Source organism: Lepidochelys kempii, chromosome 22 (assembly GCF_965140285.1).
Source record: "Lepidochelys kempii isolate rLepKem1 chromosome 22, rLepKem1.hap1, whole genome shotgun sequence".
NCBI lineage: Eukaryota > Metazoa > Chordata > Testudines > Cheloniidae > Lepidochelys > Lepidochelys kempii.
Window position 1 is genome coordinate 10,338,986 of NC_136401.1, and position 27,686 is coordinate 10,366,671.

The window sequence follows — 27,686 nt, forward strand, 5'->3', positions numbered from 1 at the left end:
CTTAAGCACTGAACTCAGGCTTTGTGCATCCCAGTCATTTAACATCATGGTACTGAAGTTGGTTTGTGAATCTAGCCCGGAGGGGTCTAGCCTTGCTTTGCTACATGCCCATTGGTTTCAGGCACTGTTACACACCTGTGTCCAAAGAGGAATAAAACCTTAAAGCAGGTGCTTTAGATGCTTAATGCAAAGAGGAAGACGTACACGAATGGATCAAATGCTTCCTATTGGTTGATGTTCTAGGAGTGCAGAAAACCTTTAAATAAGAGTGGAGAACAGCCCTGACTCGCTTAACACTACCAGCAATATATAAATGCATCCCAGTTGCAAAACCACCAGTTAAACCAATCAAGTGGCAGGGGAGCACCATGCCAGCCCAAATCCACTGGAAAGGTTAATCTAGTTTGGGAGGTATTGTGCAGTGACATACCTTTCCAGCTCATGCATCAGGACAGAATATTACATTTTCCTGTACAAATGTGGTAAGATTCCAAGACATGTGTGAATGTGTGGGAGGGAATGTCCCTTGTTCACCTAGTACACAAGCTGTACTAATTGTGCCTTAATATTAATTTTACAGCTGTATTGAGTGGACACATGTTCCTATGCATCCCTCCTCCACAGATCAGAGGAGCGTATGAACAAGAAGCTCAGCTGGTTCCTCTTCTGAAAGACTAAACAGGGATTTGCTGCAGTTCTGCTCTGCAATACGACTATAAAAAGCATGCTAGGGCTCTGTCATCTCTTGAATTTCCACACCAACTATGCTCACTTCACAGGTAAGTTAGATCTAGCTGGCAGCTGTTCATTTTTAGGCTGAGACTATTATAAATAATTCTCTGTAGCTAAGGGCCCTCAGTCATTTTAGGCACTGTTCACACATGCAATAAGACAGTGCCCATCCCAAAGAATTTACAACATAGCAGAAACCAGAAGTGGAGTTAGGAGCAGAATAAAGCAAAGTGGTCTGGCAGGGCAGTAACTACACCTATGGCTAGTTTCTCCCCCACCCCAAAATCCACAAGTAACATGCAAAAGGGTGAAGAGAAATCAGTCTGGGTAGGTATTTAATATGCTTGTTATATTAAAGCATGCTGAGGTCTTCCCTTAAGCATCACCAGGGAGAAAGATACTGCAGCTCCTGTTCTGCCTGCATTGGCCCCTGTGCAACTCTGGTTATCTGAGTGGAACTTTAATGATTCTGTTGAAGGTGCATGAGAAGGGCTAGATTCCAGCCCCCTCTTCCATACCCTTGTTAGGTTAAGGGGAAGTATAAGGCAGCACATTTATTAGTCACTAAAGTGAGCAGATTGGCCTCTGGCATGTACAGGGAGCAGTTCATTTAACTACATAAAAACTAGAGCTAGTCAGAACATTGGTTTTTTCACCCAGAAAAAACCAAACCATGTTGTAGGAAAGGGTTGAGATGAATTTTTCAACTAGAGCTGTAAATCGTGAAAAATTTGGTTCAAAATGACTTTGAAATTTAAAGTTTCAGCTAATTATAGCAAAAAATTAAAATGGTCAAAGTTAAACAATTTTTTGACCTGAAGTGAATTTGGGGGATTTTCGGTTGGCAAAAATTTGAATTTTCATCCTAATTTGGGTCAAGAAAATGGATATGAAAGTCACAGGATTGGAAAACCCTTTCCTACCCAACTCAAGTGTAAAAAAAACAAAACTCTTCAACTTCATACATTGCAGAGAACCACATTTTGAGTGCTCAGAGACCATGCTGAATATGGTATAAATGCCAAGGTAAAGTACTTTGATACTCCCAAGGGAAAGCTCCTTCAATTGTCCTATTAGATGTAGTCTTACAAAAAAAAGTTACTTCTAAATACCAAATTCTTGATTGTGCTGTGATAGGTGGCTCTGGGATATGTTCTGATTCTGCTATATTTGATTAGCACAGCAAGGTCAGGATGGATGCCATCTTCTACTTTGCTGTGTCTCATGGTGTTGGCTAGGAGCGAGCACATAACACCCAAGACCGGTGTTAGGACAAAAGTTCTCTTCCAGCTGTAGTCCTTGCTCCTACAGTCAAGAGTGCAAAGTTGTTGTTCTGTCTTTTGTGCAGTCTAGTTCAAGATGGAGCTTTCACAACTGCACTTGGGAGATAAGGAAATTTAAGCCATAGCCTAAACAGAAATCAGTTAGGATAATTTATGCTTGGGTCAGTTGTAGATAGCTTACCAATGATCTTAATAAAAAAAGTTTAAATACAGTATTAGCTTTGACAGTGCACTGAAACTAAATCATAAGCAATTCATTTTGAGTATGAGACAGACATAAGACCTGGATTCAAGTCTGATGCATAATATTTTATGACTTGGAGGTGAAGCCTAAGCCCTAACTCTAGATCCAGATGTCAACACCCATCATTTGGGGGTGTTTCAGACCATTATAGTGAAGGTCCAGCTGTCAAACAAGGTTTGAATGAGGAGCTACAATGTTATTTAAGTGAAACTCACCATTTAAATGAGTTGTGACAAGCCAAGAGGAGGAGTTTTAGGACAGCAGCTGCTCTTTCCTATAGACTGAATAATTCATTCACAACATGGCACTTCTGAGTGACTAGCCTCTCTGTCATATTAGCCCCTGTATTTTAACCTTTGCATCATCTCTTCTCCCTCACCCTGACCCCCACTGAAACCTATTGGACTCAGAGCACACCAGCTTCAAGAAAGATTAACTCTTAAAATCCTACCTTGGAACCAGATGTGGGAATGGCAATGACTCCACAAGCTATTTTAGCATGATGCAGGAGAGGTAGAGTTCATGCATGGAGGTCACAATTCAGAGAGGGAAGGGTGAGAGCAGCAACATACAAAACTCAAGGAAAGCTGAGAGCCCTGTAGGCCATTCATTTAAACACATTTTGGAAGGGAGAGGCATGCAGAAAATGCCTGTCACATTCTTAAAACAGAGGGTGGCTGCTATATAGATTTAAAGGCACTTTTACTTAGCACCTTTTAAATGTCTTCAGAATGCCACAAACAATGCAAAGTCAAAGGTTTGACACCAAGACAGGAGGTTTAATGGCTTGTCAGTCTTTGTATCCCAGAATGAATTCAGAGAGTGGAGGCTCCAGCTCCCTTCACTTCCACGCCATAGCCTTCCTACAATAGCTCTTGTATGCAATATAACCTGCTGGCATGCATTTAAACCAAACATTAGAACTAAGCTCTCCTGGGGCAGAGGTTAGAGCTAGATCATTGTACTATAAAAATCCCTGATTGTATCTGTCATTGCCAGTTAGAGGGGTGGATGGAGAGCTGGCAGCCAGAATGGCTTGGCCAGCTTGCTTTAGAAGACTTATCTTTTCCATAACTGCTGTTTGAGATATGGAATAGACATGAGCAACACATTAGTGAGCATACTTGCCCCATGCACCGCTGCTGGAAGTTTTTCCCCTTAGCAGTGTCTCTAGGGGACCAGCTCCGGCACCCTCTGGAGTGGTGCCATTGGTTCCCCCCTACCCCTGTTACTTCTTGCTGGAAACTGACAGTGGGGAAGGAGGCTGAACCCCCATGGATTCCAGGTGCACACACCCCTAATATGGAATGGACATAAGCAAGCCCTCCAAGAACACCACTAGTCCTGACACTTCTAAGGGAGCATACCAGCATCAACCTGTACCCAGGGAATAAATTTGGCATCAGAACTAGCTAACTTGGAATGCATTTTGGAAACAATCTGAACATGAACAGAAGCCATGGCTCAGACATTGGAGTACCTGGTTTGTTTGACAGCTGCAGCCTGAAGAGAGACAGCTATAAAGTAGTCCTCACGGTTGGTTTACATCACTATTGTCCCCTTCTCTTCACAAAGGTTAGCAGAGCTGAGTGCACTATGAATGTTCCTTGTGCTGGTGCAGGGAGAATACTTCCCCCTCAGTAACAGTGAGCAGCAGTCCTTTCATTCAAGGACTAACTATGAACTGGAGTTGTAGGTGTGCAAAAAAGGGAAAAACTCCCCTGGGCTTTGACAAGGGCAAGGAGGGAAGACAAGATCCCGAACACCCATGAATAAAGAAAGAAATCGATCTGGAAGTTAAAGTGTTTATTGATGTGTTTAAACTTTGTACATTCCCCACAGACCACATTAAGGAGTTTGCAGGTTAAGTTAAATCTGTGCATAGTGGGAAGAGACACGGAAGGGGGGGAGGGGAAACAAAGTCACAGGAAAATAGAAAAAATACACCACAGGTTACCAGAACCTCCAGATTTAAAAAAGCCATGAGCATGAACATCAACTATACAAGCATTACAAAGACATGATGGTAAATGGAACACCGTGCCCCCCCCGGCCCCTGCTCTCCTCAGGGTCTGTGCATCCAGTTTTCTGTAAAATAGGCAGTATCCATTTCCTATCTCTCTCCCACATCCCCAACTTGAAGTAAAATCCCATGTTATTCAGTTCCCCAAATGCTTGATTATTGCAAGGCTTGGGCATTCTGACCATGCACACAACTCCAGAACAGCCCAGCCTCATTAGAAAGAGATGCAGAGCTCCAAAACCTCCATTTGGAGACTACTTACCATGTGGTAGGGGGAGGGTGGACTGGAGAAAGTTACCAAGTAGTAGCAACAGGGCACAGCTAATGCCAGATGGGCACTGAAGGAGGCTGGTTAGAGGATCAGAAGGCGGGATTTAAATTCAATATCAAAGACTTCCAACTGTAGAGCAAGACTGAATTGAGAAGATCAGGGGAATGTGCAGACTCCAGAACAACCATGTTCTAACATTCCACTAGAATGGCTATAAACAAAGATGCTAGAAGCCTTTTAACTCCTTGCCTCCAGGGAGTCTAGATTCCTAGAAACCACACCACTATGCTGCAGAAGTGCACAGATCACTGGCAGGCAGCAGGGGATTTTTATAAAGCTGTTCGTTAATCTTTTTGAATTGCACCCTTAGTTATGTTCTCTCAGCTCCTAACCCTATTTAATCTCTTTGCAACTTCTGGCAAAATTCACTTAAAAAAAGAATACTGCTTTATATATAAAAGCCAAAATGACCAAAGAGCCACAAGTGTCTTCTTTATACAATGTGGCTGGTACAAATGACCTTCAATATACAAGTGGTCTATCAGAAATAAAAATCAACATTTCCCATTTATATATATAGCGCTTGTATCAGACGACAACACAACAGAACTGGGATTTTCAGATTAATTTTTTAAAAAAGAAAAACTACATCTCAGTCAAATATCTGCAATAGATCCATTTGTCCCATTTAAGAAGATTTATATATCATATATTGTTATATTATCATTTCTTCACCCATTTAAAAGAATGGAAATTGCATCTCTACAGTAGTAATTATAGTCTTAATGATCCAGGAGTTCTGAATGTAAGATGAAGTCCCCTTGAAGCAACTGTTGGTCAGGAGTCTATCCAAAACACTGGACCATTTTGGCCCTCCCTGCCCTGCCCCTTTGCCGGTCAGGGCTGCTGCATTTTCAGATCCTTTAAATCTGCATCTGCTCCAGGTATTTGTAAGTTGGGTTCTCATAGCCATGGTTCTGCATCTTGTTCAGATGCCGCTCCTCTGGGGTAAGCATTGGGTCAACCTTAAAAAAAGAGACCAGACAGTTACCAAACTCAATGGAGTCCCCACAGCAATTTGCAGGTCTAACTTCTTCGCAACTATGGTTGTTGGGAAGGTGCTAGAACTACAGGTGGCAAGATACAACCAATACCATCAGCCACTGGAGGCAGCTTGTTGTTTATTCCCTGGCAAGTGGTGAAAAATTCAGAAGCTGTCTGGCTCCGAAGGCCTTCTCTTGCCTGCCCTCTGCCCCACATAGACGGAGCAGTGGATAGAGAAGAATGTTTCTTTAGGACACTTAAACAGCATGGTACAAATATGAATGTGAAACAGATCATGTCTCTTTACATGCTGGAGGAAGAGGTAAAGCAGCCCAGCTGCACTAAGTCACCATTACAGCTAGGATAAAAATCAAGTTGCTGCTGCCTCCCAGCTCCATGCACTTTAATAGCTGCTACATTATGTGGAGGGTGAATTACTATCCATCAGACCTGCTTATTCCCTTGCTCAAGATTTAGGCTTGAAAGCTCATTTAATGCCAAATCCCATCTTCAGACAGACACGGATGCCTAACTCAATTCTTTGTGATTAGTGAAGACCACTGTTAAGTGGTAGATCCCAGCATGAGACACTAATGAAAAAATACCTGCATGCTAATACATAAGCCAGAACCCTGTAGGAGCTGAGATGCTTAAATCTGAGGATACTGCACAAAGGGGTGTCAGCATCATAAACTAACTCAATGCTAACAATTACCCTGCTCAGTTAGTATAGCAGAAGCTGTGTCTCACCTCCACAATCCCATGGCTGATGGTCCCATACTGCCTCTTCCTTAGCATCACCAAGCTGATTACTATAACTGTGGCTATGGCAACTGCAATCACCAAGAGACCGATGAGGGCACTGCTGCTCAAACTGAAGTCCTCACGAAGGGAGCTATCATTATCCTGCAGAGAAGGGGGGGAGGGGGTGAGGAGATACTTAAATGCAACCCTAGGAGGTAGCCACCAATAAGGTCTTAAACCATCTGTGATATGAAGACATGAGCGATTATGCTTGGCACCCTGAATATTTAAGGAGTACTTGTGGCACCTTAGAGACTAATCAATTTGAGCATAAGTTTTCATGAGCTACAGCTCACTTCATCGGATGCATGCTGTTGAAACTCACTTCATCGGATGCGTACTGTGGAAACAATTTCCACAGTATGCATCCGATGAAGTGAGCTATAGCTCACGAAAGCTTACGCTCAAATAAATTGGTTAGTCTCTAAGGTGCCACAAGTCCTCCTTTTCTTTTTGCGAATACAGACTAACACGGCTGTTACTCTGAAACCTGAATATTTAACATCTCCCTGCCTTGCAAAAAGGGAATCTAACAAATGGTTTCCCACACGATGCTGACCCATGCTGCTTACGGGTCCCACAAGGCATTTTTAAGCAAGTCAGTGTCATTCTCTTTATTGGTAGCTACGTAGAACTGTAGTTCTAGGGAAGAAATCAGAGCAATGCCACTCCCTGCAAGGTATCAGCAGGGTTCCGCCATTCCCAAAACTTTAGAGACATCTCAGAGTAAGTGGACACACAGAAACACCAGACGCTGAAATTGATTTTAGGATTCACTAACTGCTAAGTCCCTTTTTTGGGTGGCCACATACATACCGGCTCATCCACCAGTCCACCGACTCGCTCTGCATTGAAAATCATTTCCTTCACATCAAGGGTTTCATCAATTACCTGAAAACAGTCACGAAGGCATTTTATACAAGGAGCCAGGAACAACAGGCACAGGATCTCATGGCTGGAGAAGAGACCTTTCCTGCACAATGCAGCAGGGTGCTTCGGCTGGGTCAACAGCCACTCAACTCTGCTAGATGCCCACCACCTTCTCACCCTCTCATAAGAAGGGGATAGCCATCAGCCATTTACAGCCACTGTGCCAGCATCACAACATGCAGGAATAATTAAACTGAGGCCAAGCTGAGACTATCTCAAGGACCTTGGTTCAACTGCAGACATTTGCTTTGGGCACTTCAGCTGTGTTACATAAATCGATCCTCTTGGCTTTAAAATGAATTTAGAAGTCAAACCCCAGTGTTGATTTTACCCAAGAAGGAGGGCAAGGAGGCAGCAACTAGAATTCAACTCATTCATGCCACTGAAGATCGAACCAATACCAACAGTAAACAGTGTATGCACCGTGTCACTGGCTTTCAGTTTCAGTGGCCAGCAAAGCTTGTTAAACCACTGAAAAACATCGCCAAAACCATCAGCTGCTTAGTAGATGTGGTCTTATTGTAGAGGTGGAGCAGAACAGCACTCAGTACATTTGATGTGATCTGAAGACAGGCAGCTGCCTAACAAAGGTGGGTTTTCAGCAGGTTTCATTGTCTATCAAAGAGCTCTGCTTTCTATCTAGGGAAGCCATTTCTAAACCAGACACTTCAACAAGTCATTCTACAACTGGGGGCTCTGGATCTCCCCCTTCCCTTGTCCTCCCACACTTGCAGCACTAAACAGTATTAGGAAATTATGTTAGTCAGAAAACCAACTCCCCTGCACCATATGGATAATGAAAACACTGACATTCCATGAGCAGGAAAAAGGCATGGAAATAAGCCACCAATGTTCATTAGTCTCCAAGTCAGGCTGTGCTTTAGAAAATACAGGCAGAGGGCTTACCACATTCTCATCCACTTTGTTCTTGCTGTTAATCACTTTCTCTTCAGCCCCAATCAGTCCATCCAGATCAGCCATGCCAGAACCTACACCAAAAAGGTTAAGTGTTACATTAGATGTAGGCAGACACCATTCATCATACCTTAGCAGCAACTAGGAAAGATTGCCTACTCTCCGGAGTGCTGTCACTGCGAGTGACATTCAGAGTGCAGGCTGCCAATTACTAGCCCCTCTTCATGCTATGCTTCAGGAGGGGGAGCTGGTGCTAAGCTACAGTGAAACGATTTGGGGGTTTCCTGGTGGATGAAGACAAATGCAGTGGGTATGACTGGAGAGGAGAGGATACACAAAAAGGTGTTGAGTGTAAATCCACAACTATTCTGCTACAAAAACCCTGTTATGGCAACAAATAAAGGGAGCGGAGAAGAACACTGCTGGATCACCATGACTCCAGGAAGGTAGAACATACCCTCCTCTCCCTTAACAGTGCACAGGGAGCACTTTACACAACAGCACGGTCAGCACCATCTCTGTCAGGATCAAGCACATCAGCAAGTGCCTCAGGAACAGGAGTTGCAAGGTCACCCAGCACAGCTCTGTAATGAGCTGTTGTCCCATCACTGGCACAGGCCCCAAAAAAATCAATCCCAGAGAAAGGTGGGAGAAAATAAGCTAGTCCTTGAATCAGAGTATCACTCATCCATGACTAGGCTGAAATCTAGTGTGGGCTGCAAAGGAGAACATCAACTAACAACAGGCTGCTCTGCATAAACAGTTTGATCTGGAGCTTTTATAAATAGATCAGAACAGAAAAGGCTGATGCAACACAACTTAGGTCTACAGCTAACAACTTGGGAGATGGCGAGCATCAAATATCAGGGTATGCAAAACAAGTGTCCTTCACAACACCTATGACAAAGCAAAGGGGACAATGGGGCTGCAATCCAAACTCAGCTGAGCCTCCAGCTTCAGAGTGGGGCATTTGGGGAAAATATTACATACAGCACTTAATACAGTACTTCTAAATGATTGAACACACCTCTGGGCACTTGCTGAGCTTGCAGCTTGGCTAATGCATTATATTAGCTGCTGATGGAGTTGTTGCAAGTTCTCTGATGAGGGGGAGGAAAGGAGAGTTGGCTCCAGGGCAAGCCTTCACCATGACAGCTTTTATTGCCTGAAAATGCCAAGGAAACGAATGTCTCACTCCAGCTCCGCCAGGAAGGAGCTGCTGGGGTTTTATTGCATCCCCTTCCCCATATGCTTCTTTGGAGACATTCAGTTTCTAGGCACAACCACAGCTGCCTGTCACTTTCCAGGGCTGCACAGGTGGGTCACTTTACTGTGAAAGTGAATAGTTCAGAGTTTCTGGAGATATTAACCGAAAGTGTTTCTAGAGAACCATCTTGTCAACCCTGGCCTGAGGCTGTTTGCCCAGTTCTAAGGAGCCAACATAGCTGTCTCTAAGCTGGGAATTCAGCTGCTGTGACAAGTATTGCCATTTGGTATAGTGCTGTGCACTGTTCAATACCCCAAGCTTCTTGGAGCTCAGAGATACAGCTGATTAGATTATATACATCCCTGGAAAACAGCAGCTTTTTATGGAATATCCTGAAAGAGGGAGAATGTAGGGCCTGATCCTCTGCCCCTGAAGTCAGTGGGAGCTTTGCTATTTACTTAAACGGGAAAAGATCAGCCTGTTCCTCACTTCTTGAATTCAATGTGAAAGTACAGTGTCCACATTCAGTCAGCTGCCAATTGTTCCAGACCACAAATGGAGCTCACTTCAGTTGCAGTTAAACAAATATTCAAAAGTGAAACGAGTTGCAGGCTATCCAACCTCTGGACTACAACAGTGACTTGTGTCGTTATTAAACGGTTATAAAAAAAAGTTCTCACCTTGGGAAATTTTGGAGCAAATTTAGAATCAAAAGCAGGTTGAAGCAAATGGGATCCCTTCCAGCATGCTACATGAGCACGACTAAATAGCAAGGGTCTTCATACACAAACGTTACTACAAGACTTGCCTTCTCTTAGAGAAGGCACACTCAGACTAGTAGACAAGCTAGGTCTGATTCTACAGTATTTAACAAAGGATTTGACAAATTAAAGCAATTTGTTTACTGTCAGTTCTCCACCTCCCAGTCAATCCCCCTTCAGCCAGAGTCCTTTGCTGCATGAATTAAGCAAGAGCTAGCAATGTTGGTATACCTAAAAGCAGAAATAGATGAACACTGAGAACTAGCACAGTACAAAGACATTCTAGATGTTAAAAGGGAAGATGCAAAGGATACTATAAAGCAGAGTGAATGAATGAATGAATCATTTGCCTGCATGATACTAGGTCCCACTAGATACATGCCCTGTTGGGTACTGTCTGAGTGCCAGAGCGAATCCTCACCCTCTCTCCACAGTTGCTCACTCCTGTGTTAGTGTGGTCACCAGAACAGACACTACAGTACATGAAACTGTATTTGGAGTTACCTTCCATGCTGTCAAATTTCTTTGAACCAGTGCTAAACATCTCTCAAAATAAGATGGTGAGAACTGCTACACAATTCCCAAGGGGACTGCTGAACCTAAATTGCTTTTGGGGGCAAACTAATTATGCATTCCTAGAATTCCTGTGATAGACTGGAAAAAGGTCACTGATGCAATCAAACTAACCTGTTTCTTTAGCAAAACAGGGCATGGCTAAGTCAGCCCTGGTCATCTACACAGAGCAGGAAGGTGAAAAGAAGGTGAGATTGAGAAACTAAAAATGAAGCTACCAAACACTGTAAAGGTAGGGGAGTGATGGGAGACACTGAGGGAGCAGCTTAGAACCAACCTTTCTTCATTGGATGGTACAAATCCGGCTGAGGATCTAGCAGGAGGGAAAACAAAAACAAAAATAGCAGAAAAAGGAGATTAAGAGAGAAAGGGAAAAAGGCTTCTGCGTGATTTCTGACTGACCCTGGATAAAGCTTTTATTTTACAGCTTTGTTATAGCTTAGTCTGTTCAGGCATTTTAAAAAATATATTAAAAAGCCACACAAATGCCAGCTGTCAACACCCTTTGATTAAAAAGACTCCCCCACAGCAGTTTTTGGTAACAAAGTTCAATGTTACACTGGAGCATTTTGGTTAGACAAAGAATTCCAGAATCAAGCAGCACCAAAAAAAAAAAAAAAAAAAAAAAAAAAATTAGCATACCCTGCAAAGGGAAATTAATAAAATTCCGGAAATGGCCAACAGCATCAAAATCAAGGACAAACTAAGATGGCTATTAGGGACTGCAGATTACTAGCTGCACTGGCTCTGTCCCAAACCAGTAGAGCATCTTCTGATGAGATGGACAGCTTAGGTTTTATATCATACAGGCAGCTTTGACAGTAGTGCTCTCATGGGAAATTCTGCAGCAAATGCTTCAGCCCTGAAAGTCCACAGAGGGATAGAGCACACTGTATTGCATGGGCTTTGATGTCCATTTCAGCTGAATGTGTTCAGGTTCCCTAAAACAAATGCACACTTTTGGCTCTACGTACCTTCGTTTCCAGGCAAGGCTGGGAAGGTCTTCACCTGGAATGGACGGAAGGGTTTGCCCTCCTGGAGGGGTATCTCTTCACTTTCCTCAGAGCTCACTCGGACATCTACCTGGGACTCTGAGATGGAGGATGTGAACTGGTCCATGTCAGTACGCTGCTCCTGAAGCAGTTCATCTGTAACAGTGAACAAGCAGCCAGGGAGAAGAGTAAGAGGAGGAAGAAATTGTTCCCTATACTGAATGCAGTTGCTAGAACTCCTCATTGCTTCAAGAACAACAATTTTTGCTCCTCAGAATGCAGTTGTGCCATCTGGTTGTCTTTTATAGGGACAGGGACACACAGAGACACTAGTTTGAAGAGGCTGCAACATGAACGTCTGCAGGGGGAAACTAATGCTTTGTAGCCTCTCTCAAAGAATGTTCAAATCATCATCTTCTGTATGGTCAGGGTTTTAGAAAGGCAATAACTTACTCCTTGCCCTATAGAAAACTCCTGCTATTTTGGTAATGTGCTGTGTAACAGCAGCATGCAGCTGGTCCTTGAAGCTACAATACACCAGAACTAGGATTATAGCTCAGCCAGCTAATGATTTGTTCTTTAGACCATGCCAATTTGTGTCCCTTTGTTTCAACACCTTGCACTGTTTAAGGATTAGAATTTTCCTACAATGTCTATCTAAATTCTCATATTGGTACCCATCAGTATAGTAGCCGAGTGCTTACGGAAGAGTGGTAGACTTTGAATAAAAGGGATCAAATATAGACAGACTGAGTCGGCTGGGGGAGAAAGTGGGGTGCATGATCCTTTAAATGTAGTTGGTGTGGGGCAGCGGGGGAAGCTGGTCTTCCTGTGGGTTGTCAGACTTAAGACCTGTGTTAAGTCTGAAGGAGGATCTCCATCCTGGGCCGTCAATAAAGACACTGGCTAGAGGAGGTGGTACAATCTGAACCAAGAGACATTTGTGACAAGGGGTGTATGGTGGGGGTGAATGAGACAGTGACATTCCAATTATAGGGCAGGGATCTGCTTGTACTCACTGATCTCCTTTTTACCCCAGGGCAGGGAAGAAAGGAGGCTTGAGAGTTACTGTGAAATTGTTGTAGCCTTTTATAGCTTCACAGTTTAAAGCCAAAAGGGACCTTTACAAGAGCTAGTCTCCTATATAGCACAGGCCAGAGAATTTTTACCATTCAATGCTGGCATCAGCCAAATCATTTGTAGTTGAACTAGAGCCTAGAATCGGAACTGGAAGGGACCTCGAGAGCTCATCTAGTCCAGACCCCTGCACTCTTGGCAGGACTAAGTATTATCTAGACCATCCCTGACAGGTGTTTGTTCAACCTGCTCTTAAAAATCCCCAGTGATGGAGATTCCACCACCACCTCCCTAGACAATTTATTCCAGTGCTTAATCACCCTGACAGGAAGTTTTTCCTAATGCCCAATCTAAACCACCCTTGCTGCCATTTAAGTCCATTGCTTCTTGTCCTAGCCTCAGAGGTTAACAATAATTTTTCTCTGTCCTCCTTGTAACAACCTTTTATGTACTTGAAAAAGGTATGTCCCCTCTCAGTCTTCTTCAGACTAAAAACAAACCCAGTTTTTTCAATCTTCCCTCATAGGTCATGTCTTCTAGACCTTTCATCATTTTTGTTGCTCTTCTCCGGACTTTCTCCAATTTGTCCACATCTTTCCTGGAATGTGGTGCCCAGCACCGGACACAATACTCCAGTTGAGGCCTAATCAGTGCAGAGTAGGGCAGAAGAATTACTTGTAGTGTCTTGCTTACAATACTCCTGCTAATGCATCCCAGAACGATGTTTGCTTTTTTTGCAACAGCGTTACACTGTTGACTCATTTAGCTTGTGATCCACTCTGACACCCAGATCCCCTTTCTGCAGTACTCCTTCCTAGGCGGTCATTTCCCACTTTGTATGTGTGCAACTGATTGTTCCTTCCCAAGTAGAGTACTTCGCATTTGTCCTTATTCAATTGCATCCTATTTACTTCAGACTATTTCTCCAGATCATTTTGAATTTTAATCCTACCCTCCAAAGCACTTGCAACCCCTCCATCTTGGTATCGTCTGCAAACTTTAAGTGTACTCTCTATGCCATTATCTAAATCATTGAAGATATTGAACAGAACAGGACCCAGAACTGATCCCTGCGGGACCCTACTTGTTATGCCCTTCCAACATGACTGAACCACTGATAGCTATTCTCTCTCTGGGAACGATTTTCCAACCAGTTATGTACCCACCTTGTAGTAGCTCTAGATTCTATTTCCGAGTTTGCTTATGAGGAGGTCATGTGAGACCGTAAGAAAAGCCTTACTGAAGTCAAGATATACCACATCTACCGCTTCCCCCCAATACGTCCACAAAGCTTTTTACCCTGTCAAAGAAAGCTATCAGGTTGGTTTGACAGGATTTGTTTTTGACAAATCCATGCTGACTGTTACTTATCACCTTATCACCTAGGTGTTTGCAAATTGATTGCTTAATTATTTGCTCCATTATCTTTCTGGGTACAGAAGGTAAGCTGACTGGTCTGTAATTCCCCGGGTTGTCCTTATTTCCCTTTGTATAGGTGGGCACTATATTTACCCTTTTCCAGTCTTCTGGAATGTCTCCCATCTTCCATGACTTTTCAAAGATAATTGCTAATGGCTCAGATATGTCCTCAGTCAGCTCCTTGAGTATTCTAGGATGCATTTCATCAGGCCCTGGTGATTTGAATCTCAGACAATCTCACTTTGCCCTGAGAAATGTGGCCTTGGTGGGGTTTTTTTTGGAGCTGTCCTAGTTTATCAGCACCAGCATAGAGAAGTACTAACCGATCTCATCCTGGATTTCTTCAGCCACGTATGGTACCTTGTAGAGCAGAGATAGGCTTTGATTCATCCTCTCCTCAATCACATGGAGATGTGTCATCACCTGACAACACAAAAGGGCCAATTTAAGAACCACAGAAGGTAATGCATCTGTAGTATCATCATCTTTCAGAAACAGGACCACAGAGTTTGCCCTAGGATCAGACAGTTCACTGGTACATCAAGTCAGATATCCCAACTGTGGCACTGGCTTATATCATGCTCCACAGGAAGGCAGCCTCCACATAAAGCAACAAGCCATTTGCACATTGCAGCAGGGGCCAGGGAGGAATCCTACTTCCTACAGCAATCAGTTTTTTCTCAGAAGCATACAAATTGATGCTGACAGACATTAACTATGGTCAATATTAAATACTGTTTCATGTAACTGCAGACAAGTAGTAAACTGAAAATCCTGCCTCCCTTTGGCAGTGGAGACCTCCAAGTGTGCCAAGGTGTACAGGGCAGGGCCCCTGGTCTAACAGACTGCACGTGAGTGAAGACCCAAAGGATGGCAAGAATGTTTACAAGCCAAACAAAAAGCATGGTTTTGGCAATACAATGCTGAGTCTACACAGAACTTCTGGGCAAAACAGGGTCTTAGTCATGCTGCTGCTTTACAAGCCACAAAACTACCATGGTGTATACTTTGTTCTAGTGGAATTCTGGGCTCCCCCCATCACCCACATAATAGATCTATTAGTAAGTGTAAGTTCGGAGACAGCACATGTTGCTCAGTAAGCCCAATTTTCAAACAAGGACATCTAAATTAGGACACAGGGCATTTTATGCACTTCTCAACCCAATACACCACATGCCTATATGCAGCAGTTCGCTGCCCTCATTTGAAAATTGGGTCACATTGTACATAGCCTCAATTCACCCATTAGGCTCATGTTAAATTTAACATTAACTCCACACTTCACCCACAGAGGGTGCTACATGATCAGGGATCACGTGGACTAGAGAGACCATTAATATGGATGGCCAAATGTTGAAGAAAATTAATGAGTTGAATGGACCTGCTTTTATAGTCAGAAGTGACTCTGACCTTTAAAAGCTGGGATGAAAGCAATTTAATTTTACATGTGGCCACCTGTCAATCAAGCAAATCGACTGAGAAGCTGAAAGTGCATTGAAAAGTAAAGCGAATTCAAATTGAATTGTACTACCACATTCCTCACATGTCAATTTGTTGACACTGAAGCTTCAGAATGAATTAAGGGCTGTTTAGGTCTTAGCTTAAGCTTACAGTTCACATACCCCACTGTGGGGTTTTGGCAGCACAAGAACAAAGGAGTCGGGGGAGAGGGGGGTGTATTTGATATACGGGCTGTCTCCGACGAGAGTACTGGATATTCTTCATTAGGAGACAGCTCCCAGTCACTGAGCGTTGTATTTACTACAGAACCCTGTCTAATGTGTGTAAACCAATGGACAGGGAACAGTTTGACGCAGAAAGTTCTAAAGACAAAAGTTCAGAGTCCATCACCAGCACCTCAAGTCAACCTGAAGTTTGTGAAACCAGATACCTAAAGAACTCCTGCAAATGGAAACAGGATACTTCGATTAACTTCTGAATACTAACAGTAGTGCTGTGCACTGCAGTGGGGGAGATGTAGGGATAAGCCCCTGTCCTAGTCTCACTCCCAAAGCCCACAATTCTCTCTGAAATTTTGCCTTGCATTATTACAAGTAAAGCCTCAGGTTACTATTAGAGACACTAATGAAAGATACTGGTTTCTTTATTTTGTGCCTTTGAGAGCATACTGCATCACCAGTATCACCATCTCCCCAATGCAGCCTGTTCCCTTTCATTTGTGTGGGCGTTTCACACAGCATCGGGGGAAAGAAGCCTTTTTTAGAAAGAGGAACAGCAGCCTGGTCCAGTGGCTAGGGCACAGGACTGGGGCTCACGAAGCCTGGATTCCATTTTCAGTTCTATCGCTGACCTTTGGCAAGTCAGTTTCTCTCTGTGCTCGTTTCCCCCTCCCACACGTGTCTCATCTAAGCTTGTGTAAGCCTTTTGGAGCAGGGACAGTCTTACTTTATGCACTTACAGGATCTAGCACAATAGGGTTCTGATCTTGGTTGGGCCTTCAGTGTTACTCTAAGAAATTTTAGAATGTAAAACCACAGAAGTTAACTAAGGGCTTAAGGGCAGATATTGCATCTGAAACTACTTAATGATTGAACTGGCCAGATATTATGCATAATGCATGGCTAAACTGTAGACTATTCCAGGGTACTATCTGAACAGTAAGTATTTAACATTCGGGTAGGTGCTAAGGAGAGCGTCTTTAGCAACAACCAGCATGCATTCAAAATGGGAAAAGAGAGTTCCTCTTCAGTGCACAAAGATGTCAAGCTCCTAAGGTACTCCGCCATTTAGCACGGAGGTGGGATAGATTCCGTGAAAGGCTTTTCTAGAGACTGTCTCCATGAACCACTCCTGGAGTAACAATGTTCCCTTGACAGAAACATTCTTTTGTACCTGAGATTTCATCTGTGCAGCCTTTTCTGGGTCAACTGCCAGGACATGCTGATAATGGCGGACAGTGTGCAGACGGTCCTTGTTCTCGGCACGGACATAACGCTTCAAGGCTTGGAGGATACGGTGGGGCTGCAGAATTTAAGAAGAGTTAAAATTCAATTGGTGGCACAAAGTACAGGATCCCATTCAACAATTACACTGATATATATCTATATATCTATCTATCTATATATCTATATATATCTATCTATATATCTATATATATCTATATCTAAAATTGTCTACTCCGTTTTAGTACTGACAGAACATCTAATCTCCTTTTACAGTACATGTATTGGATACAAACAGCTATGCCTGAAGTATGAAGGTAGAGAGAACTAAGTACAGTTTTCTAGACAATAAGCAGAGCACTTAATGAGTTCAGATGCTCTGCCGATAGGTCTTTGGTACCACTTACCATGATTTGACACAGCTTTCTAAGAGTCTGCTTTCACAGCATGCTAACCCATGCCCCCACAAGGCTCATTCCAGTCTTCCCCCTCCTCAGCCCATGTGGTCACCGTTCATGCCACTCTCAAATGCTCCAACACAACTCACTCGTGGTGGGTCAGCTTGTAGGGCAGCCAAGTAGTTCTCCAAGGCAATCCGACGGCGGTCATTCAACATAGCTTCCACTCGAGCCAGGTGAGTCTCCACAAGCTGCTGCTTCTCACTGGCTGCCTCTTTCTCTAGAGATTTAACCATTGCCTGGAAGTGCTGGAAAGGAGAGAAACAGAACTTATGTAAGTTTGCTACAGCACTGGAGCAACAGAGGGGAATGAACCTAGCTAGAACACCTACTCTTGCTAATCTAATTCCTTAGAGTGTACCGAGATGGTCGCATCCCACACTCCCTGCCCAAGGCATCCAACAGTAAGGAAAGAAGGACACAGAAGACGGATTTTGACTTCAAATGTGCCGTTTAAAATGATAGTCCAATATGCCTTTCAAATGTACTTCACAACAATTTAAACTGTTTGTGGAGAAGGCAGGGTCTTGCAGCTAGAGCAACTGGTTTGGAATCAGATGATCCAGATCATATTTCAGCTCTAGTACGGACTTGATTTAAGAATCCACCTATCGCTCATTTGTATAAAATGGGGATAATACCATCTCCTTCCCTCGCAGGGCTATTAATTTAATTTTATGAAAGGCACTAGATCTAGCATCTGTTCACCTATAGGTACTCAAAGTATTAGAGAGTGAGCTCCCTGGCAGTAGTAAACCATTGTCAACGCTGTGTATATTACCACCACGATGGACCAGAGTAGAAACACCATGTTAAGTTTCGGTATGTGCCATTAAAAACCAAGAAAAACTATTTCCCAAACTAGGAATAAAATTGGTAGAGAGAAGATATAGGCTTCAGAGAGGATTTACAAAACCATGTGAACAGACCACACTAGAGAAAGAGGCCTTAGCCTACTGTAAGAGAAAATGTAACAGCTGTCCTTAGCCTAGTGTGAGTTTACAACAGCCAACTGTCAGAAGATTCTATACCCATCACAAACCCTAGGTCTCCACTGAGATTTCATTCCTGCAAAGCAGGAGTTCAGCAGTTTGCAAGGAAGCCATTTATTTTCAGCCTCATGGGTTTTCACTAGATCTGCACAAATAGGAAGCCTGTGTCCACAGAGAACATCAGAGCCAGACTGAATAGGGCTGTGGGTTCATTTGCAAGCACAGCTGAGCAAAACAAATGCAGGAGGTTTAGAGTTCCCTTTTGGCAGGGCTGCTGACATGCCTGATGGTCCTGCTACTTTCCTGCTAGGAGGGGGGGGGGAACTGGTAGTACGTAGCACCATTTCCAGTTTTCAGACCAAAAGATGCAATTGAGTCAAGTCTCCCTCTACTAGGCGTTCATCCAAGTAAGGGACGGACTGCTTTTCACTCACAGTGCTTTGGCTTTGAACACTGACAAGCTATCTAGCTTACTCAGGCGAGGATAGATGTCAAGCACTGAACCTCTGGGAACAGAATCAGCTCCCCCTTTTAAGGTGTCTCAACTCTTACCTGAATGAGAGTTTGCCTCTCTGCCTTAGGAAGATTCTTGGCTTGATATTCTGCTTCCTCCCATTCCTTTTTCACCTAAGCAGGCAGAGAGGAGCACAGTTCAGCAAGGCACAGAAACTTATTTCATGTACGTATTTCTGGACTAGCTCATTTTTACATGCACACATGGTGAGATTAATACCTAGCAATGCTGTACTAGAATCAGAGGCCTAACTAGACAGCTGTATCAGAACACCCATAATCACCGACAGCTGTTTCTAACCAACCCAGGGTCTAATCTTAGCATTTAACCCCAAAAGGGCAGCCAGTTTGTTACTCCTGCTGACTTCTGTCCCAACACCTAGGAGGGATACTAAAAACAAAACAAAACCCGCAAACCACAAAGCTGCATGGTCATGTTACAAAAGCAACACAGAAGGTAATTGTAAAGGGAAGTGTGGCTAGCCACTGATCTGTATAGTAGAAGACAGGCAGCAATCGTGCAGCTCAGATGAATGAGAGGTTGTGAGACACTCACCCGGTCCATGCGGTTGTGGTGTCGCACTTCCAGCTGCTCCTTTGCTTTCTGGAAGCGGGCATGCTCGTTATCATCAGCTGGGGTTTCAAAGTACACATCCACATCATCAGTGGGTACAGGAGGAGGGGGAACTGGAAAGAGAAAGTGAGTGGCTCAGACAATTTCTACAGTCCTGGGTTAGCCTATTGTGATAATGGTTGCAAGGAGTGGGGAAGGAGAGGCACCTTCACATCTGCAGAGTTCACCCTCTGTCAAACTGTGTTGAACCACTACCTACCAGGACTTCATTTTGGTATAATTAAATTGCCAATTTGCTGCACAACAACATCAGTAAGTTACAACATTCCCAACACACACAGTAATGCACTGGGGCCACCAGCATCTGTCCAGCTTTCACATTAATTCTGAGGCAAGTGTTACGCAGCAACGGAGCTACGGTAGGACTGCAGAACACAGAACTTTCTCTTCCTTGCCACGCCAGTTTGTCTCTGCCTGAATAGGACATTTTCAGCATTAGCTGCTCACTGACAAACAGGCTCAACACAGCATCAGCAAACTCCATGATCACAACAGGGAATCCCCCACAGAATATTAAAGGAGCAACCCATTCCCATGGAGCAAGGGCTTTTACACCTCAATCCTACTTGCCCTATCAGATGCACCAAGCAGGACTAACAGGCAATGGAATGAGACAAGACAGCAACAGGAGGAGGTTCAGCAAGACGACCTCAACTTGTCCAATCAATTGGAAAGCAAGGAAGTCTCCCATCTTCTTGAAGCATTCAAATTTGGCAAGAGGAGCAATTACATGGAGAATCCGGATATGAAGTCGTACACCACAAAGCCCTTTCCAAAAGGACCATACCAAGCATGGCAGCTACTGCATATTCAGTCACACTCAACCTTGGATATTAGATCTTGCAGGGTGAAATGGGGGTGTGGAGGGGGGGAATGACAAGAATACTGGGTTAGCCCTTATTTTTAAATGGGACCAAATATCTCAAATCAAACTAGCCTGCCTTAAAATACAGGCAGGCAGGACCTCTGCTTAACATCAAATGTGAGACTGCAAACCTCGAACAGCACAGGCCTCATTTCATCCTGCACTTGAGCATCAGCATTGGATAGGTGATTTAGTCCCAGTGTGCACCTGAACACAGAATCTCCCAGTCCAATAGGGAAAATTATTAGGTGAAACATTGGCAAGACTGTAAAACAGGCATTATTTCTGCATGTAAGTGTCATGGCCAGATACATGTTGTATCCTGGGCCTGCTCATAGCATCTCGAAATGAAGACCTCAATTTCCATTCCCAAATCCCTCTGGGACAGGACAAACTTTTGTACAAAAAAGCTCCTGACAGCCGCAGCTTTTATGTCACCACTTCAGTCAGATCAGCCCAATCTAATGCACTTGCATGAAGCTCATTTTGTAAACAGGATTATGGCTGTATAGACGGACTGCCAAGCCCCAGATAAAACAAAAAGCCTTTCAAAGGGCTTTTACAGCAGCTGAAGTGGAAGTGCTGGAGGAGTTCAACAATAAGATTAATAAGGAGGTTAAAATGTTTTTGGTAGTTTTATCATCTGCCATAAAAGCCAGCAGAAACTGATGCCAACAACCTCAAGCTATCAAATGCAAAGGATTAAATCATGTTTCATTTTTCTAGTGGAGCAGAAGGTGGGAACCAGAATTCTGCATTACTTTAGTGAGGATTTTCCAAAGTGCACCAGTAAGAAAAACTTCCTACCAGAAGAATTTTGACTAAGTTCACATTGCCAGAGTGATTGGTTGAACAGATACACGATACTCTGACTAGGGAAGGCAGCTGGGTGAATGAACAAATGAAGTAATTTTATAACAAGAATAGAGATTAAAAACGTTTCCCAGTCCCTGCTACAAATCTAGAAGAGGATAATTGAGCCCTGTGTTCATTAAGTTTGCAGGCCAAGTGTGGGCTTAGGTTGGAGAGATACTTTGCATGTTGAGAAGCCAGTTTTCCCTAGCTGTAGGAAGGAACTTAAACCTAAAAAGCTAGAGAAGCACAGAGACAAGAGGAGATTGCTGCTAAAGGACAGACAGAACTGCTGCAAACACCAGAACCAACAGGACGGGCTACACATGTATCCTCACTTGACCTAGACAAGGAGGAGGAAACACCAAATGCCAGACAGGACAGTGGCTTGCTGCAAAAGGGCCAGTGGCAGGCAGGACTTACTCATCTTTTTACACACAGCCATACAATATTCCTCTGACTCAAAATTGTTCCTGTTGCCTCCGCAGCCTCCATATATAAAGCGAATGCATTTTCTCTTGTATAGGTCGAAGTACCAACGAGGCATCACAGCCCGGCAGGGACCTGTCATCGCCTCCTGGGAGCAGACAGCTGTGTGGAGACGGGTTAGAACATCAGCTAGTGAGGAGTACAGGCTTTGCTAAGCGATTTACAAGTCACTGCTGGCTTGAGGTGAGAAATCCTGCTGCGGCATTGCTCCTCGCCTCACTCCACAACATGCTCGTTAGGGGCACTTTTGAAAGTGCCCCTCAGAGCAGGCTACCGGACCAGTGCTGCAACTGCTTTAGAGCACGAGCAATGCACAGTCTGGAACACTGGAGCAGTTGGCCCAACATGGAGCCTTCATCTGCAAGAGCTATTCTCTTTCAACCAAATAGGTGGAGCAGAGCACTGAATTGGGATACAGATAAATTTCAGAGGTTGTGGGGCTACACCCCATGTGCCCTAAGGACAGAGCTGCCACTGTTTAAAATGCTTAAGATACGACGGAAAGAAAGCCTTTCAGTGCTGCGTGAGGTATTTGACAAGGAAGACATATTCCATTGCAGTTTATTTGAATAGAAGCTTGAATTCAGAGCTGCACAGGTATAAAAACAAGTGGAAAATGCAGGCTATGCACATGGAACATGTCACTGGAGGCTAGCAGCAGCTGGATTTTAGAGTTTTAAAAAGCCTGGAGACTAAAGCAGGAGAATTCAAGACAACTATTACAGCTACAGCATTTTATACAGAAATGGACATCTCTGCAGTAAGCAGTCAGCACAAGTGGCTCTGTTTAGCTGCAGGATTGCAGCTCTGCTGTATAGGTGAGGAACAATTTAACCATTCTGAAGAGAACTGGACTACCATTATAGCAGGCAACCTTGTTTCTTAGAAGCACTGTAGAGGGAAATAAATTGGGCATCCCTGGAAGAGACACCTTTCAGAAGCTAGCCAGCTACACAGCTCACCCTGTTCCAAGCCTATTTTAACATCAGCAGATCTCCGATAATCCCACATATACAATCAGAGTACTGTTTCAGTGAAATCATCTGCAGCACACTGGCACACTACCAGCAAGAGTTTTACCCACAAGACACGAACTGGTAGCAGGGACTCAGTCATCAGTAGTTAATTGAATTTCACTCTTGCCCCCTCCCTCTGCAGATAGACACTCAAAATATAAGAATTTACAGCATGGAATCAACAGTTGGCAGATGCTCTGCTGCAATAGCACCTGCTCCTGACAAGAGCTACAGCAAATATTTAGATAAAGAGGTGTGCTTGGTTGGACTGGGTTGTTTCTCAAGGAAGAGAAGGATTTCATGCAGCGGCTGGGTTGCTTAAAATAGAGCAGGAAAGGAAGCATCTACTGGAAACATCTTGTTTCAGGTACAAGGGGCCAGATTCTGAGCTAGTGTAAATCAGTGTAGCTCCATTATACTCAAAGTTTACACCAGGTGAGAACCTGGCCCAACAGTCTGAGTTTTCTGGAATCCATGTTAGAGAAAAGACAAATCAGAGTTGGCTACTCAAACCTAGGGAGATATTCCAGTCAGCCAAGTGCCCCAAGTTGGTCTATAGCCTCTCCTAAAATTAGGCTATGCAAGTACTGTTTCCTGACTCAACACTGCACCTGGGTGGAGGTACTTGTTTATGTGCCAGTCACCGGGCTTTCTGCCAACAAGACTACTAACAACTGGCAACGTATGTGCCATGCTCTGGAGAGTTAGTGTCACCTTCAACATATCAAAGAAAAGCTGATGCTTGTGTTTCATCATAGATTTGGCAATTAAGGCCTCCGCAGTGGAATCTGTTGGATGGATCGAAAGCACCATCACCGATGCAGTGGTTACAAGATCACCTGGACAGCCAGCCTGAGGGAGCCAGGAGTCAGGTACACTGTGGAGTATGACTTACCTTTCATATCACTGATTATTTCCTTTTCAGACAGAGACCTGTCATTGCTGGACTCAGTAGGGGTCTCTTCATTGTAATCATCTACTTTATAGTTATCATAATAGTAATCCCGGTCTTTCACCACTTCCTCTTCTTCCTCATCCTCTTCCTCCTCATCCTCTTCCACAGCTGTTCCTGTGAAGTCTTCCACATCTGGCTCTGTCGGGAACTCACTAGAGGGATATAATTAAAAGGGAAAGTTTATGCTAATCACTTTGCAGCCAGCCTTTGATGTATAAGAATAAGGATTCTCTTTTCATCTTAGAAGCACAAGAGACAGGAGTATAAACATACTGACTGGTGATCACCCAATCAGCAGCAGGTACAGAAGTTCTCTCATTACAGCTACACTGAGTACAGCCATAGCTTCTTTAAGCCTCTAGCTCAAAGGGGTTTTAAAAAAACGTTATCCCCAATTACCCTTACTTACCTAAACTAAAGGCTACAGCATTTGGAGCCAAGCATCTGGTAGAGCAGCCAGCCATTTTTGAGTGGCTATGGATGGAGGTGCTCCACTCATTTCAGAGAAGTGCTGTGAATTCGTTTTTCCGCCTGTGCACTGCAAGACCTCTCCACTTCCATCATACTTCTCTTCCTCTGAATCCAGGAGCAGAACAAGTATTCTTTGCCATCCCCACCCATGAGGGAATCGCCACTGGTAACAACGAGGCAGTGGCCTCATCATTACTTGCATTACTGTAGCACCTAGTGGCCCTAGTCACAGACCGGAACCCATTGTGCTAGGCGCTGTACAAACAGAAAAAAGGTTTGTCCCTGCCCCAAGGGACTTACAATCTACATAAGAAAAGACATTAACCCAGACTCTACGGAGTGATCAGAAGCTCTACCTTTTATAAAGGTCGTAGTCATCTTCATCCTCATCATCGTCCTCTTCCTCTTTGGAAAGAGCTTCATCCACAATTTTTGTCTGAGGGCAGCATACATACTCTGTGCCATGGAACTGGTCCACCCCACAGGGAAGCAGCATGCCATAACTGTGCAGGATCATCCCCTCTGTCAAACAAGCCTGAGAGGGAAGCCAGGGGTGAAGTTAAAGTCGTATCTTAAAGCAGCACATTAAATTGCTCCCCCCTCATGCTGCAGGTTTAAATAGCCTTTGCCACTCAGGCAGTGCCAGTGGTAATTCCAATGGCGTAAGCTGTATTGGAGACAGGTCACGGGCATTTTTATTTTTTTTGCATCTAATATTCCTTGCTGTTGATAATCCAAAGCACTTATAATAATTGGGCCTACAAATTTACCCTAATTGTAAGCTCAGTTGTGGAAACAGTGAGTACAAACATTTATGAAGTGTTCTAATCACTTAAATGCTGATGGGGAAAAGGTGCAAAGGAGGACAAAGACCTACATAAAGGCTTCCTGATACAATTCAAGGACTGTTTATCAGGCATGATCTTAACAAGAGAAGTGTGGGACCAGAAATCAATGAATCAAAATTCAGTATGTTGGAAGTTAGGCAGCATTGTTGGACAATACAATGAAGCGATAGGTTACTAAGCCCTTTTGGGGGTCCTCAGAAAGACTGGGGGGGAAGAACACTGGCTACCACAACACTGCTGACTGGAGAAAAGGAAGGAGCAAGTTTCACCATCATGGCTGCCACCCCTAGTGTCTCCTGGGACCCCAGGATCCAGCATGACCCCTTTGTACCTTCATCATTCTGAGCCACAGAGATGTCCCAACTAGACCAGGCCAGAAAGAGACCTCACCGCCACCACCTCCACAATCCCAAATACCATCTGGGAAGTCAGACACTGTTCCCCCCTTGGCTCAACCTTGTGTCCTTTTCCTTCCCCACTTCATTTCTTCGCTTTCCTCTCTCCCCGCTTTTGTTTTCTGTCTAATAAGAGCCTGGTTTAGCTGGCCAATACTGTATATTACTGCTCTAAGTCTGACCAGAGATGTAACTAAAAGCAGTCCCCTAAGCAGCCTGATGCTGGTTCAAGTTTGCCAGGTCTCAGAGTGGCTAATAAGACCAGCCAATGCCTGTTTATTTCTGACAATAAGGTGTTCAATTATAGGTAATTAACCAGGCTCTAGGGTAAACGAGACAGACTCCCTGTTGTGGCTTTTTTGTTTTGCAGAGTCCAGGTCAACTAACTCAGGCTTGTGCTATGGGCTAGAAACAGCAGAGCAAATGTTCCCACTTGGACTGGACCCCAGGCTCAGACCCACCTCTCACTGGGTTTCAGAGACCAGGCTCCAGCTTAAGCAGGGACATCTACACTATTTTTAGCTCCATGGTGCAAGCTCAAGTCAGTTGACCTGGGCCCTGAGGCTTGCTGCCGTGTTCGTTTTTGTAGTTTAGATGTACCCTTAGTGGCAAAGAACAGAAAGTTTCACGTCAGGAAGGCAACACTTCAGAGCTACAGCTGCATTTTCCCCTCCTTTTTTGCTGACTATTTCATTACTCATTCTAAAAAGAAGTTAAAGGCATAAAAATTGACTACTGTATATACATGTTCATAAGCCAAATATTTTTGGTAAGAAAGTGATGCATCAAAGAGCAGGGTCGGCTTATAAATGGGTCTACACCAAAATTTGATGATTTTAAAACTATGAAATCACTGAATTGAATACTTAACACACTGTTTTGTTTATCTGGAGCATCTGCAGGCATGGAGCCAGTCACTTTTGGCAGCTCCCATTGGCTGGGAATGGCAAACCACAGCCACTGGGAGCTGAGGGGCCATGCCTGCAAACACTCCAGGTAAACAAAATGTCCCGACCTGCCAGCGGCTTACCCGACAGGCCAGGAGCAGAAGTTTGCCAATTCCTGAAATATAGGGTCGGCTTATGAAAGGGTCATACAGTTTTTACTATTTTTACCTATCCATCTGGGGGAGTTGGCTTATAAATGAATAGGCTAATGAACGAGTATATACGGTAATTTATTTTAACATGCTCTGGCTGGAAATTGGACAATTCAGTACAAAGCTAAATATGAACAGCACGCAGATGCTTTAATTGCACGTTTATTTGAAAATGCGTATGCATATGGTTTTATGGCCTGACCAATGAGTGAAATAACAAAAAGCTTTATTGGGTACATTGGAGCTCTTTTGTATTTCCCTTTGCTTTCCAGAGTATAGAAAAAAAGAACGACCCAAGCTTGTAAACTGGATGATGCTGTCAACTCCATGTTGAAGGCAAATGACTGAACTCGCTGGAAACAACCACTTAGAAGTTGGCACGATGGCCCTTAATTAATAGGTGGTCTACTGGTAGAGATTTCTTAAAATAGCTTTGCTTCCTGAAAGCTTTGAAAAAAAGGGAATAATCTTTACTGCTCCAAAGCTGATACATTTCAATCTTCACTAAAACCAAGTGGTTTAGTCTCATACAAGTACATGCTCTATATTGTAAATCTAGATATTTCCATCCAATCACCACCAGCTGAGCGTGCATGGAATTTACGTAATTCTTGCCAAATCAAATCAGCCAAAGAGAAAGATGGGGCTCTATTCATTCTGGCAAAGTGGGACATGCTTGTAAAATGGAGACTCATACAGGAGCTAGTCTGTCTCTCACTACTCCAAAATGGGCACTCAATTCCATGCTCCAACCAGCATAATGTAAAATCTGACCTTCCATTTAGGGAAATGGAGTGCTACATCTATGAAATAATGTCTCACCGTCACTCTGATCCTCATCCCTGGGAAGAAGGATAGTTCAGTAGTTAGGGTGCTAAACTGGGAGACCAGAGTTCAATTCCCAGCTCTGTCACAGACTAG

General features: G+C 43.8%; 1 protein-coding gene across 7 annotated transcripts in view; it reads right to left on the minus strand.

Annotated features, from left to right (window-relative positions):
• Positions 1-4,050: 4,050 nt before the first annotated feature.
• The window catches only part of APLP2 (amyloid beta precursor like protein 2), a 73,472-nt gene continuing 49,836 nt past the window's right edge, over positions 4,051-27,686 (minus strand). The window contains exons 5-18 of one of the 7 annotated variants that reach the window (XM_073321074.1): positions 24,780-24,958; positions 23,893-24,104; positions 21,916-22,083; positions 19,698-19,828; positions 19,181-19,255; positions 17,726-17,884; positions 17,129-17,257; positions 14,599-14,698; positions 11,762-11,935; positions 11,065-11,100; positions 8,238-8,320; positions 7,218-7,292; positions 6,348-6,503; positions 4,051-5,578 (exon numbers count right to left, since the gene is read on the minus strand). In XM_073321074.1, coding sequence (XP_073177175.1) covers positions 5,477-5,578; positions 6,348-6,503; positions 7,218-7,292; positions 8,238-8,320; positions 11,065-11,100; positions 11,762-11,935; positions 14,599-14,698; positions 17,129-17,257; positions 17,726-17,884; positions 19,181-19,255; positions 19,698-19,828; positions 21,916-22,083; positions 23,893-24,104; positions 24,780-24,958 — 1,779 coding nt within the window. In that variant the 3' untranslated portion in view covers positions 4,051-5,476. The remainder of the gene's footprint in view (positions 5,579-6,347; positions 6,504-7,217; positions 7,293-8,237; positions 8,321-11,064; positions 11,101-11,761; positions 11,936-14,598; positions 14,699-17,128; positions 17,258-17,725; positions 17,885-19,180; positions 19,256-19,697; positions 19,829-21,915; positions 22,084-23,892; positions 24,105-24,779; positions 24,959-27,686) is intronic. The other 6 variants (XM_073321076.1, XM_073321079.1, XM_073321075.1 and 3 more) reach the window with 6 other exon arrangements.